Source organism: Arvicola amphibius, chromosome 4 (assembly GCF_903992535.2).
Source record: "Arvicola amphibius chromosome 4, mArvAmp1.2, whole genome shotgun sequence".
Classification (NCBI taxonomy): domain Eukaryota; kingdom Metazoa; phylum Chordata; class Mammalia; order Rodentia; family Cricetidae; genus Arvicola; species Arvicola amphibius.
In genome coordinates, this window is record NC_052050.1 from 37756489 (window position 1) to 37771484 (window position 14996).

Genomic DNA, 14996 nt, shown 5'->3' on the forward strand with positions numbered 1-14996 from the left:
AGGACTACAAAACCACTGTAAATACTTTCAATGGTCTACTAAGCCAATAATTCAAGTACCTACTATGGCACAGAACCTTGGCATAGTGAATAAGCAAACCTTTTAAATTTACATTTCATGTATGAGTTCTGTATCTGTCACTATGTATGTAATCTCAGAAAAGTTACTAAATATCTGACTCTGTTAGGAGACTGACAGAAGGACCAGAACTAAAGTTGTATAAAGACACTACAGTATTGGACACACCAAAGTTTGTGATAATTTAAGCTATAAGTAATACCTAACAATTATACAATGCTTTCTATGGGCAAGCAAATGTTACAATCTCTTAAAACTCTACAAAGTAGGTATTATTTGTTCCACTGTACAGATGAGGCTATTGATGCTCTAAAGGGTAACAGAACTTGCCTACAATCACATTAAGATGTGGAACAGAGGCACAGCAGTTTGACACTACAACATGTAAATACTATGCTAATTCTCACTAGCTTATACTACCTCCAGCAAATAGAGGAACTTGAGTAAGGAACAAGTGCAAGGTTTGAAAATCCTCCAAGATACTCTTAATTTAAATATTATCAAGTTATCTCTTTACCCCAATTTTCTTAAGCCAAAGACTTATTAATTTGCAAAATAAAACCAAAATTTGAACTTATTAAACACAGAACTAAACATTTTTCTGAAAGATTATCAATTGGAATTAAAGAAAACAAAACAAAACAAAAAATGGCTTGAACCCTAAAACCTAGAAGCAGTGAGACACAAGAGTTCACAAGTATACCTGAGTACTCACTCACCTTCCTCCCATTTTGCCTCCATAGCCTCCTCGGTCTCCTCCATAACCCCCACCTCGGTCTCCACCGTAGCCTCCACTTCGGTCTCCACCGTAGGCGCCACTGCTGCCACCACCTCCACCACCACGGTCTCCTCCATAGCCTCCCCGGCTTCGGTCTCCTCCATAGCCTCCTCGATCACCCCCATATCCGCCTCGATCACCCCCGTATCCGCCTCGATCACCCCCGTATCCGCCTCGATCACCCCCATAGCCTCCTCGGTCTCCTCCATAGCCACCCCCTCGGTCTCCACCGTAGCCACCTCCTCTGTCCCCACCATAGCCACCCCCACTTCTGTCTCCACCATAACCACCCCCACTTCTGTCTCCACCATAACCACCCCCACTTCTGTCTCCACCGTAGCCACCTCGGTCTCCACCTCTGCCCCCACGACCTCTGTAGCCCCTTTCTCCACCGTAGCCTCTCCCCCGGAAATCTGCAAGGTAAAATTATAAACCAATAAGGCCAGTATTAATAATACAAAGTCTCCCCAGTGCTAGTTAGAAGACAAACAACTTACACATGCTGTTAAAGGACTAACTCAACAAAGAGTTGCCTACCTCCCCCTGACTGACGAGAGTCCTCTGGTCTAGGCTCATTGCACTGATTGCAGGAATTCCTTCGAGCAAAGTTCATATTTCCACATGACCTGAAGGAGGGAAATAAAATGTTCCTAAGTCTCCAATAAACCCTCCAACTCTATCTCTACACCCACCAAAGTAAATGACATACTTACGGATTAGGGCAAACCCAGTCCCCATTCTTGGGGTCTCCACCTCGACCCTGAAAACCTCCACGGCCTCTATATCCTCCACGGCCTAGGGAAGGGGGAGAGATAAGATAGAAGTGAAAATTCAGCAACAGACATTAACAATATACAGGCATAACAAAAGATGAAAGAAATAAAAGAATAAAGTGTCCATTAATACCTGGACAGACAACTTCAAAATTAATTTCCATTACAGCAAGACATAGAGGTTTCACTTAAAAATACAACAAACATTAAGAATAGACCTGGAAGACATTACAATATAAATACTATAGTAAAAACCCTTCAAAGTATGCTTTTCATAATAGTTGATATAGTTTAAGAATCTCAGTCATAAAAATTAAAATTAAGTAGTAAATTCCAAAGTTGAGAAAATGGACCCATTTTTATTTTATTTTTTAAAAGATTTATTTATTATACATACAACATTCCTTCCATGTGTGCCTGCAGGCCAGAAGAGGGCACCAGATCTCATTACAGATGGATGTGAGCCACCATGCAGTTGCTGAGAATTGAACTCAGGACCTCTGGAAGAGCAGCCAGTGCTCTTAACCACTGAGCCATCTCTCTAGCCCAAAAGGACCCATTTAAAAAAAAAAATCAAGAAGCTGCACTGGGAAACTTAAAACTTTGGGTCAGCTCTGGCAGTGAGACTCAGCAGGCAAATTACTTTTTCTAAGCCTAAAACACTGAGTTTGTGCACCAAAGCATGCATGTACCAACAGAAATAAATGCTTTTAAAAAGTTAGACGAACTACCTAAGTAGGTTTCATTTAAACAGTTATTCCAAAGCTCCTTTACTACTGCTGCAGAACACTGCAAAGACATTTCTACAACCTTTCCTACCACTTTCTTAACTACTGGAACATCCTCATTTTAGGATGAAAGGCGGGAGACTGATGCCTCAGTGGTTAAAAGCACTAGCTTTTGTAGTACCCAATATGGTGGCTCACAACCATCTGTAACTCGAGTACAAACAAGCAAACCACTCATGCAAAAGCCAAAAGCTGTACGTCTCTCTCTCTCTCTCTCTGTGTGTGTGTGGGGGTGTAGTGGTGATACATACCTTTAATACTAGCAGGGAGCAGGTGATCTCTGAGTTTGAGGCCAGCCTGTTCTACAGAGCAAGTTCCAGGATACCCAGGCTACACAAAGAAACCCTGTCTTGAAAAACCAAAATATAAAAAAAAGTAGTAATAAAATTTATGGGTTTGGAGAGATGGCTCAGAAGAGCACTGGCTGCTTTTCCAAAGACCCTGAGTTCAATTCCCAGCAATCATATGGTAGCTTATAACCATCATTAATGGGATCTGATGCCCTCTTCTGACATGCAGGTGTACATGCAGATAGAACACTTATGTACATAAAACACAAAATTTTTTAAAATAAAAAAGGCTAACAAGCAATTTTATGCAAGCAAGGACAGAACAGACACAAATTCAAACTGCTATGTATAGCTCTTGAACCTTCTTATTTATTTAAATAGTGCTGGGAAACACTGTAAATATCCTACCTCGTCGTCCACCTCCACTTCCACCACCTCTCATGAATTCAGGCCTTCTGGTGGCAAACGACACTTTTATGATGTTTCCATGAAATTCTTTTCCTAAGAAGAAAAAACAGTTCTGAGGCTGAACAAGGTGGTACATACCTATAATCTCAACACTCTGGAGGCCGAGGCAAGAAGATCACTGAGATTTTGAGATTCCAGCTTCAGATAGACAGTAAGACCAAGAAGAAAAGGAGGGAAGTGAAGAGGAGAGATATCATACAATGTCACATTACCTCCTGACAAAACAGTAAGATTGTCTTGGCTATTTCAGTTTCAGAAAAATAATAAACACATCCCTACAGAAACTCAAACATACTAGTGCTCTGTGTTTCAATAGCGCTAGAATATAACCCATAATCTACTCAACAGAACAGACCTTCCATGGGGAGACAGTTATTTCTTACTAAGCTTAAAGACAAAGAGAATCACCTAACATTTTTTTAATATTTATTTATTTATTTATTTATTTATTTATTATGTATACAATATTCTGTTTGTGTGTATGCCTGCAGGCCAGAAGAGGGCACCAGACCCCATTACAGATGGTTGTGAGCCACCATGTGGTTGCTGGGAATTGAACTCAGGACCTTTGGAAGAGCAGGCAGTGCTCTTAACCTCTGAGCCATCTCTCCAGCCCATCACCTAACATTTTTAAGAATAAATGAAGGCGAAAGTTTTCCAGTGTTAAGAACTGAAACCAAGGCCTAATACAAACACTCTACATACCACTGACCTATATTCCTAATTCTGACTTTATATTTTATATAAAGATCTAATTTGCAGTACTGTCAACTGTGTCACCACTTTTTCCCCCCACCATTTACTTCTTAAAGGGAATTGGTGTATGTGCATGTGTATACACATGTAGTTAACTATATATCCACACATATCCTTGATTTGTTTTGTTTTTTATTTTTTGAGACAGGGTTTCTCTATAGCTTTGGAGCCTATCCTGGAACTCGCTCTGTAAACCAGGCTGGCCTTGAACTCACAGAGACCCACCTGCCTCTGCCTCCCAAGTGTTGTTATTGAAGGCATGCACCACCACTGCCCACCCACACATATTCTTGAATATGGGGTTCCTAGTATGCTCATAATTTAGAATAAACAAACTGGGGGGAGAGAAGGAAAGTTGGGGTTCAGATGTAAATGTAAAATTGTCTACAACAGGGTCATGTTTAAATATTTAGTCCTCAGCTTGTGGCACTATTTTGGAAGGTAAGATTAAAAAAACACTCTAACAAGCAATGACAGAGTTAATCACATTCTACACACACATAAAAGCACCAGTTTGTATTCTTGATTGCTATTAAACAATTGCCATTATCTCAAAGAACATGTTTTGACTTTCAGATTAGAAAGAAAAACTTCTGAAGTATATGAATGGAAGTAGAGAAATATTCAGCAGTTCCAAGCACTGGGCCCTAGTTCAATTCCCAGCACCCACATGGCAGCTCACAACCATCTATACCTCCATTTCCAGGGGATGTGATATACTTTTTTGGCCTCCAAAGGGTCTGTATGCACATACATCCATGCAGGCAAAACACCCAAACACATACATAATTTTAAATATAGGAATGAAGCATACCATCAAACCAATCAATGGCCGCCTTAGCAGATGGAGGGTCATCAAATGATACTGTTGCTTCCCCTTTTGGCTTTCCTGTGTCTTTGTCTGTGTAAAGATTTATCATTGGTTTTCCAGTCTTTTTGTTAGTCTAAGGGAAAAAAAAATGACCAAATTGGTGTTGTATTTCAGGAATAAGTAAGTGATCATGTATCATTCAGGTCAAGATTTTTTTTGAAGATTTATTATTTTTAATTATTTGTCTATATATATATATATATATATATATATATATATATGTATGTATGTGGTGTGCACAAGGGTTCAAGTCCCTTTAGAAACCAGAACCGTCAGGTTCCCTGTAGCTGAAAACTACTGTAGTGGGTAAGCAGCCCAACAAAGAGTGTTCAAAACTAAACTCAGATCCTATGGAAGAATAGTACATGCTCTTCACAGCCAAGCCATCTCTCCAGCCCCAGGTAAAGATTTTTTAAAAAGGAATCCACATATTCACACTATAAAATATTATATGCTTACTATAAAAATAAAAGTTATCTCTAGGTGTGGTTAATGAAAACTTTCCAGGCAAGAGTAAGTGAAAAACAAACTTTAAAAATCTTGTAAGGAGCCAGACATGGTGGCACATGACTTCAATCCCAGTACTTTGGAGGCAGAGCTTAAGAGTTTTGAGGCTAGCTTGGTTTGTCTACCCAATGAGTTCCACAATAGCCAGAACTTTAAAAAAAAAAAAAAATCTTGCAAGGGTTAGCAAATGTGAGGTTTTGCACCAGCAAAAAACAAAACAAAAACCAAAAAAACAACAACCCAACAACAAAAAATAAAAGAACCAACTACCCCAAAGGCAAAAAAACTCTAAAAGAATAGTATGCTATTTCTGTGCAATTTATTTAAACCCATAAAAACCAAATGCAGATGTTTCATTAAAAATGTTTTGTAAAATATTTAAAGGCCAGGAAAAAATCTTTTAATAAAAATCAATACATTATTATTAAGGAATACAGTGGGTATTGGCTGGGACAGGGTAGAAGACAGAGTTCTACTTTATTAAAAATGTGTGGCCAGCTATGGTGTCTTGCCCCTCTAACCCCAGTACTCAGGAGGCTGAGGCAGACAGAATGTGAGTTTGAGGCTAGTCCAGGCTGTATCTCAAAAGAACGAAGAAAAGCTCTGAACTTGTGTGTTTCATGTATAAATTAAAAACACAAGCAAACAAAAAAGCTCCAGCAATTACTCAACAAGGGAAAAAATGAGTAATTTCACTAACATGAGTAATTTCACTAACAACCAAAACAAGGAACAATGAATGCAAAAACATCAAACAAGTAATACCTACTTAGTCCTGTTCTAAAGCATATATTGGCATTTCAGAATCTAGGAATGAAGCTTAAGCACAGGCAGAAAGATAAACATGAACAAGAAATAAAATAAAATGTACTTAGTGTGCTCCTTAGGTTTTATTGTTTTGTTTCGTTTTTGAGGGGGGTAAACTTGACTCTAAAGTCATCTGGGAATAGGAACTGCAATTGAGAAAATGTTTCCAACAGATTGGTTGACTGCTGTGGGAGGGTCAGCCACTGGAGGTGTTGTACCTCTGAGCAGGTGGTCCTGGGTGATATAAGAAAGCAGGATGAACAAACAAACCATGGAGCAAGCAAGTAGTGTTCCTCCTTGGTTTCCATTTCAGCTCCTTGCCTGACTTCCCTCAAAAATGGATTGTGATAAGCCAAGTAAAATAAGCCCTTTCCTCTCCAAGATTCTTTTGGTCAGAATAGTCTATCACAGCAATAGAAACCTAAAGAAGACACACAGGCCTATTGACATGGGAGAGCACAAGCATTACAGGATTTAATAATGCTCACTACAGTATTATACAGACTCACAATGTAATGCATGTATCTTAATTACAATATTAACAATTATGAAATCTTCAACGTGACACTTTTTACTTACCTTGATAATTCCTATTTGCTTAAAGAACTCTCCCACTTGATCTGTAGAGACACCCTCCCCAAGTCCTTGCACAAAGATTGTGTTGTTATCTGAATTATCAGACTCTGAATCTAAGGGAAAAAAATTATGATCAATTTCATGTACATATTACTTGGTTTTACTACTCCTGCTCAGTAATCAAAACCATTTATTGACTAGTATTGGATTGCTTCTAAGCCCCAAATAGAAAAACCAATATAAAATCTTATATAAACATGCAAAGTATTCAGTTTATAGAAGACCATAAATTACAATACAACTTTAGATAAGATGCAGGTTACACTCTGAAATACATAAACCAATTAAGGGAGAGGTTAAAAGTATCACTCTTCAGAACCAGGACTAAAGCTCATGAAGAGATGAAGAAAGCTAACTAGCATAACTTTCTCTGAAGAACTTTCAATTGTATATAGTCATACAACTGACTACCCAATGCTTTTTTAAAAAAGGCTTTCTAGTACAAAATTCCCCCAAATTGGATACTTGACTCTCAAGCGAGCCAACCAAGCAGAATGCTGGGTTCCCATTCACTGCAAAAAGCCTTGTATATATCAGAAGGTAAGAGCACCTGGTACACACACCTTACCTTACACGCACACTTTTGGATTAGTACAACAAAGTAAGAAAGTTGTATAAAAATTCAGTCCATCAAGGGATAATTCAGAAATTGCCATCCATATAGAATACTTTGGCATCTTAATAAAAACAAAAGTTCTGATTTCAATATATATTAAATATTTTTTATTGAAATAGATTTTAACCTCTAAACCATAACTTTAAAAAGGGTCCAAAAGCAAATCTACAGTCTTGGATTCATCTAAAATTGAAAAGCCACATAAAATTAGTGCCTTCCACCCAGAGAAAGACAATTCTCATATGCATAAACTTTAATTTCTTATGTCTATTAAAAGTACCAATCTAATGTAAGAGCTTTATTTTATTATTATTTATTTTTTATTTTTTGGTTTTTCAAGACAGGGTTTCTCTGTGTAGCCCTGGTTATTCTGGAACTTGCTTTGTAGACCAGGCTGGTTTCAGGCTCAAAAGACTGGCTGCCCCTCCCCCTGAAAGCTGGTATTAAAAGCATGCACCAATACTGCCTGGCTGAGAGTTTTTTAAACACATATCTTTTTTTTAAACCTCTATGCTGCTAAGATAGCAAAATTCGAATGTTTGTTCAAATAAGAAAAAGTGTAATACAGGAAAGGACAAACAGCGATTTCACTAGCACATTTTCTAATCAGACCCCTGAATTTTTAATTTTGGTATTTAAAAAAAAAAAGTCAAACTGCCCAGAACTGCCAGCACCATTAAATTAAATTAAATTAAATTAAACTTCCCTTTAGTATTTACTCCTACAACACATATTCCTCTTTAGAAAACTGATATTTTGTAACTGTAAAACAAAAGTATCAAGACTCTTACCAGCATCTGGTCTGGATCCATAATCCCTGTGACCTAACAGAGAAGAAAAGAAAAGGCTGTAAGGCAACCCACTTGGAATTAAAAGGAAGACGGTGATACCAAGCGTGTAAAATCAATACTTCCAAATCCTTGAAAGTCAACCATCACAGATTTATAAAATAACTACATAAATTTTTATTATTAAAAGTGTAAGTAATCAAAGACGAATGTCAACATTTCTTTAAACTTGTCCAAGACGGCACCCACCACTTTTGTTATTATTCTAGCATCACTTTTGTCAAACACTGATTGATTGCCAATGCTGATTAAAAACCCTAATAATTTTAAAACACCATGTCAGCTACCTTTATAAAAGAAAAAAACCCTATTGTCACAACCCAGTGAAATATTTATTCATTGGTCAGACTCTTTCATGCAAATTCACTGTGTAGAAAACCCATTGGACTATTTGAGATCAGTTTTGGCTTTTAGTATTTACTTTGATATAAACGTGTATACAGAGTATTTTGTAATGCACACAACACACCAGCCTCAACATTGTAAGAAAGGGCTTAGACTGCATCTGTGGGATATTGGTGGCTTTTAGATTTATATAGCATTTCCACTGAAACATTTTGGGATACTCAGCACTTACCACCAAAATTTTTGAAGCCACCGCGGTCACCACCACTGCAGAGGAAAAATTGAAGAAATGATTTCTTCCTTAAGTCTCTAATGTGCTGAGCCCTGGGCTCAATCTACACTTAACTGTCACAAGTAGAGTGCCTAGGAAAATAGTAGCACCACTAACTTTCCAGTAAATTCCATTTCAGAGTTCAATGACTCAATCTAAGTGTTTTCTCAAGGATTTATTTCTACAAGTTGTTTTTTTACATTTATTATACTTTTTATGTTAAAAACAAAAAACTTCCCAACCCCAAGCCAAAAGGTTACTACTCAAACCATTAACTTAAAAAGCTGAAGGCACAGCATGAAGTATGTGAAATTAGAGCAAGTATTCTTTCCCATGGGGTATGTCTGAAATATGGGAAAAAGTTAAAAGACCAGAGGAATAAAAAGCAAAGTTAGACTTTGATAGCAGAACAGGAAATATAAAATCCTGAGTATAAATTCTGCTGTGATAATAAAATTATGGGTTTTGTAAGATGAACTTCTTTAAAGTGATAAATTTAAACAAAAAATGAATCTGAAAAATATTTGAAACTTTAAAGAAAATTAATGAGGACTAAAAAAACAGCTAAACTCAAAACTGATCTCCACAATATAAGATCTTTTCATATCATAGCAGAGGTTCAAGCTGCCAAGTGCTACAAGTATCAAAGCAACAGAATATGCTAAAGAATGCAAATACTCCAACACTGCAGGTGCCCACAGAATGATTTTATTTAGCAAATTCAGTATCAGTTAAGTCAATGGTCCTCATACACACAGCTTTATGTAACAAATCTAAGCAGCTCATACTAATCAAGAAATTAAAACAAAAAAAAAACTTGACTGAAATAGATAATCTTTCTAAAACATAGGTGCTGATAAATAACATCTTATGATGCTAGAAGCTATCTGCTTACAAACTTCTGCTCCAGTGATTGCCCAACTCTAGATGGCTTTTCTGAATCATCCAATGACTAAACAAGAAAGCTTTCTCTTCTATTTTATTAGCCTGACATAAAGATATTTTGCCTTGTAATCAACTTAGGTACAGACACAAGTGTTTTAACTTGCTTTTAAATTGTGTAAATCCCAGGAAATCCTTCTAGCAGGAGAATAAGGCTAGTTTAAAGCTATGGATACAGTATTAAACTGAGGTCCTTCCCTCCCCCCCCCCAAAAAAAAAACCTGAAAAAGACACAGCTTTGTATTTAAAATTACTATGTCAGCACAGTACCTAAGTCTTCCCTATACTTTAAATGACAGGTATATCACTGCTACCTCTGTAATAAAGAGGAGCTGGTTATTTTCATTTTGAGACAGGCTCTTAATGATGGTCCTGAATTTTCTATGCAGATAAAGATGACCTTGAATTCATCCTTTTGTTTCCTCAAGTGTATTTTCCATGAGAGCCCAATAAAGCTGAAGTTAAATTGTTGAAAAAAAAAAATTCCCCTTCTTTTGCAGTACCGGGAGTACCGGGGATTGAACACAGAGCCTCATGCTTGCTTAAGTAGGTGGTCTACCACCATTAAGCTATACTCCAAGCCCCTTGGAAATTACATTAGAAGTCAAGGGTCCCTCAAAGATGAACCTCAAAATCCCAATGGCAGACATGAAGAATTACTGAAAATATCAAGTCCACAATACTTAAAAATTGTTTGGTGTCTATTGTCTTGTATATGAATATGAGTGACTACCCACTGAATGTATGGGTATGTATAGACAGCTGTGCCTGCATGTGGAAGCCAGATGTCTATCAGTAGTCTCCTACTGTTCTCCACTTTATATTTTGAGATAGGATTTTTTCACTCAACCTGAAGCTTATGGATCAGCTAGACTGGCTGGCTACTCAGCCCCTAAAATCTTCAAGCCCCTTCTTCCCAATACTGGGATTACAGATGTGTGCCGTCACACCCATTTTAGGGGGTCAGTTAGGGTGTGTAAGATGAAGGCAAGACTTGTTTGTTGTTTTGTTTTTTGTTTTGAGACAAGGTTTCTCTGTAGCTTTGGAGCCTATTCTGGAACTAGCTCTTGTAGACCAGGCTGGCCTCGAACTCACAGAGATCCGCCTGCCTCTGCCTCACGAGTGCTGGGATTAAAGGTGTGCACTATCACTGCCCAGTGAAGGCAAATCTTTTATAAGGAAACTAGAAGCTATGTGTTCATAAGATATATCCTAACTGCTTTGTTGTCAACAAAAGTGCTGATCTGGCCCACAGTGAAAGGAAAACACACAATTTTATATAAGGTAAACTCTCATTTCCATGCCGGCCAACAATATAACTTTGAACAATTTTGGTGGTGGTGGTTGTTTTGGAGACAAGGTCTCTACATAGCCCTGACTGTCCTGGAATTCACACTATAAACCAGGCTGGCCTCAAAGTCAGAGATCTGCCTGTCTCTGACTCCCAAGTGCTGAGATTAAAGGTGTGTACCACTTTGTGGCCTGGCTGAGCAACAACAAAAACAACAGAGATGACTCAGAGATTAAGATCACTTGCTATACTTTCATAAGAGCCAAATTCGGTTTCCCCATACCCATGTTCAGCGGTTGCATATAAATGCCTATAACTCTACCTTCAGAGAATCCAATACCCTCTTCTGTCTACAGACACCCCATATGGCAAATAGTTACACAAATATAAATAGTTATTTTAAAAATGCATCCTCTAAAGAAAATATAAAAAACATAAAGGTTGAGTTTCCTTCTTTACAAAACTCAGTTCTACATTCTTACTATTCAAAGGGTAAGCACAGCATAAACATAGCTTAAAAGCTTCTCAGAAAAACTCAGGCTCTCAGTCTCCATACAACGATAATTTGCATTAAGAGCCCCAAGTAATTCATATGCATATTTAAATCTGAGAAGTACTGATCTAACGTTCACCTGTACATCCAAATGACATTCAACCATTTTCTCTCATTAAGTAAATTTTATATTATATTACATTCTCTTTATTAGGAAATTTATTGTCATTAACTCGAGACACAGACTACAATGCATATTCATTAGTACTAAAGAAGATATTCCTATGGTAAGTGTTTCTTTCAAACTTGCTGTTAAGTTACAAAATTCTTTCTTCTATAGTAAGGTCTCATTAGCAAATCAAGACAGATATTTCAATAGCTGAGTCAAGATGCTACAAATTTGTTTTCAGTCCCAGAAATAGAAACAAACATGTGCACATAAAGAATATTCCCCAATATCATTTTAAGGTAAAGCAGTAGAGGTATTTAAGAGACATATGCATCTTCAACTTAGTTGGCAGAGTACACTACATAGGAAACAAAGAGATGGGTCTTTCAAATTCAAAACCATAATGAAAAGAGGACTCTAGGGTAGACTGTGGAGGTTTCATATATTTAGAAAAGAAAGATTCAACAGAAAAGAAAATCTGGGGGCTGGAAAAATGGCTTGGTGGTTGAGAGCACTGGCTGCTTTTCCAGAGAATCCATATTCAATTCCCAGCACCCACATAGCTCACTAGAACTCTAGTCCTAGAGGATCTAATGTGCTCTTCTGGTCTTCATGGGCAAAGCATGCAGTATACAGACATACACGCATGAAGAATACTCAAACATTAAAACAAAGTTTTAAAAAAAATTTTTTTGAAGAAAACTTTTGAGGTCCCCCGCCCCTTCCCAAGACAGGCTTTCTCTGTGTAACAGCCGAGCTGTCCTGGAACTTGCTTTGTAGACCAGGTGGTCTGGGAACTCACAGTGATCCACCTGCCTCTTCTTCCCAAGTACTATAATTAAAAGTGTGTGCCATCAAATCCGTTGAAAGTTTTTTTTTTTAGGGGTTTGTGGGCTTTTTTTTTTCTTGTTTGAAGACAGATATATATATAACTTGGGTCAGCCTAGAACAAGGGAGTCCTAGCTAGCCTCAAACTCATGGTAATGCTCCCAAGTACTGGGATTGATAACAAACACAAGCCATCACATTAAGCTCTCAATCTATAACTTTAAAAAAAGAAACAAAATAATCCAATAACTCATGTTTCTAAAATTCCTAGGAAGTCACAGGATGATGCAGAAATACTATCACATCACCACTTTTTCAGTACTAGGAAATGAACCCAGAACAACTGCTAAATTATAAAGTGTACAGCTTGAGTTCTGATTCTTCTGCCTTTACCTCCCAAGTAGCTGGGCATAGGCATGAACCCAGCTGCAGGAATCTTTCATATTAGAAAACTCACTTAGGAAAAAAAGGGCATAGCTAAAAAGCAACAAAAGAATTTAAAACCTTGCACCGTGCTTGAGTTTTCATACTATTAAAACCAGAATACACATTTTGGGAGTGGGAAGAAAAAACCAACAATATCTTATGTGAATGATTCAATCAATTTGCGCATCATTCTGACTTTCCCTCATGTCATACATGTGTGGCAAAAGGCTAACTTCAAAAAGACAAGAATCCTCTCTTTGTGAGCTGCAATGTCCAATATACAGTTAATATCTGCAAGAGTATTTAAAATGTAAGTAGACTAAAATGTGATGAGCTCTAAATGTCAAAAATGAAATTAATTTCTAGTTTTAGCATCACAGCTTATCTACACATGGATTATTTTAGACGTACTGGGTTAAATAAAGTATATCATTAAAACTGATTTCACTGATTTTATTTATATAAGTTTTCTCTTTCTTTTGCAGTCCTAGAAACTGAACCCAAGAGACTATATCTGGATTTTCTGTTTTCTTTTCAATGTAGCTACTAGAAAATTTAAAACTACATACATAGTCCAAATTAATGACCTACATAGTTTTCTATGGAGGAAGTGCTGTTCTAGACTACAGTTAGACCATATATACTTTCCATCACATCCAAGTGCTGGGAATAGAAGCCAACTTTTATTTATTTGTTTGTTTTTTGAGACAAGGTTTCTGTGTGGCTATCCTAGAACTCACTCTGTCGACTAGGCTGGCCTTGTGCTCAGAGATCTCTGCTATCTCTTTTATCTCTGATAAAAGGCATGTACGACCACAGCAGGATAGAATCCAACATTTTTAACCATGCTTTACCATAGAGCTATATATTTCTTTAACTCAGGATATAGACATATTTTGTTTGAGACAGGGTCTCTTCATGTAGTCCCAGCTGTCCCAGAACTCAAGAGATCCATCTACCTTTGCCTGCTACGTGCTATGATTAAAGACACTGTGCTTGGCTACACATATTTTTGGGGGTGCTAACTAAAATTCTCTTGCAAAAGGAAGAAAATATTCAAAATTTCAGAACAATTTTGAAATTTACCTGTAAGAGCCTGAAACATTTAACCTGATCACATACAATGAAAAAAAGATATTCTGCATGACAGTAATCAATGCAGAAAGAAAGGAAGGAAGGAAGGAAAGAAGGAAGGAAGAAAGAAAGAAAGGAAGGAAAAGAGTCCTGGCTTCTAGCCCACTAAGTTGTCAATGTCAAAGGACAAGAAATTCAGTACTCTTTTTGCAACAATTGCTTCTTTTTTTTTTTTTTTCTTTTTACTTTTTTTTTTTGGTTTTTCGAGACAGGGTTTCCCTGTAGTTTCTAGAGCCTGTCCTGAAACTAGCTCTTGTTAATGAAAAGACTGTCTCCTGTAGTCCCTATGAACGAATCTCTCTCCAAATTAAATTAATGGCTTCTTTTTTTGGTGTGAATTCTTCCTCCAGTCAACCAATCACAGAATAAGATCTCATTCTTTATCGCCTATCTAAATCTCACCCTCAAACTATGACCCTTCTTTAAAGATAATAATCTAATTAATGCCAGGTAGTCTTCAAACTGTTGCGTCCCTCTACCCTTCTACACCCGCCCAGACAAAAATTTCAACTGACTAAGATAATGAGAAACACAAATTGGGTTGCTGAAGACTAATTAAAATTCCTGTGTATTTTGGTGTTTAAGTACAAAACTAAGTGTTCTTTAAAAAAAGAGCGAAGGATGGGGCTGGAGAGATGGCTCAGCGGTTAAGAGCATTGCCTGCTCTTCCAAAGGTCCTGAGTTCAATTCCCAGCAACCACATGGTGGCTCACAACCATCTGTAATGAGGTCTGGTGCCCTCTTCTGGCCTTCAGGCATACACGCAGAAAGAATATTGTATACATAATAAATATATATATATATATATTAAAAAAAGAGCAAAGGAGACATTTATAGTCAAATTCATAATGCTGCACCCTAATGCGTAAGTGAGAGTACAT

At 37.3% G+C, this 14996-nt stretch overlaps 1 protein-coding gene across 1 annotated transcript in view; it reads right to left on the reverse strand.

Annotated features, from left to right (window-relative positions):
• Taf15 (TATA-box binding protein associated factor 15) overlaps positions 1 to 14996 on the reverse strand; it is a 32193-nt gene that overhangs the window by 828 nt on the left and 16369 nt on the right. Inside the window, exons 8-15 of the mRNA XM_038325312.2 lie at positions 8794 to 8828; positions 8160 to 8192; positions 6696 to 6805; positions 4746 to 4875; positions 3116 to 3208; positions 1570 to 1651; positions 1394 to 1482; positions 798 to 1269 (exon numbers count right to left, since the gene is read on the reverse strand). Coding sequence (XP_038181240.1) covers positions 798 to 1269; positions 1394 to 1482; positions 1570 to 1651; positions 3116 to 3208; positions 4746 to 4875; positions 6696 to 6805; positions 8160 to 8192; positions 8794 to 8828 — 1044 coding nt within the window. The remainder of the gene's footprint in view (positions 1 to 797; positions 1270 to 1393; positions 1483 to 1569; positions 1652 to 3115; positions 3209 to 4745; positions 4876 to 6695; positions 6806 to 8159; positions 8193 to 8793; positions 8829 to 14996) is intronic.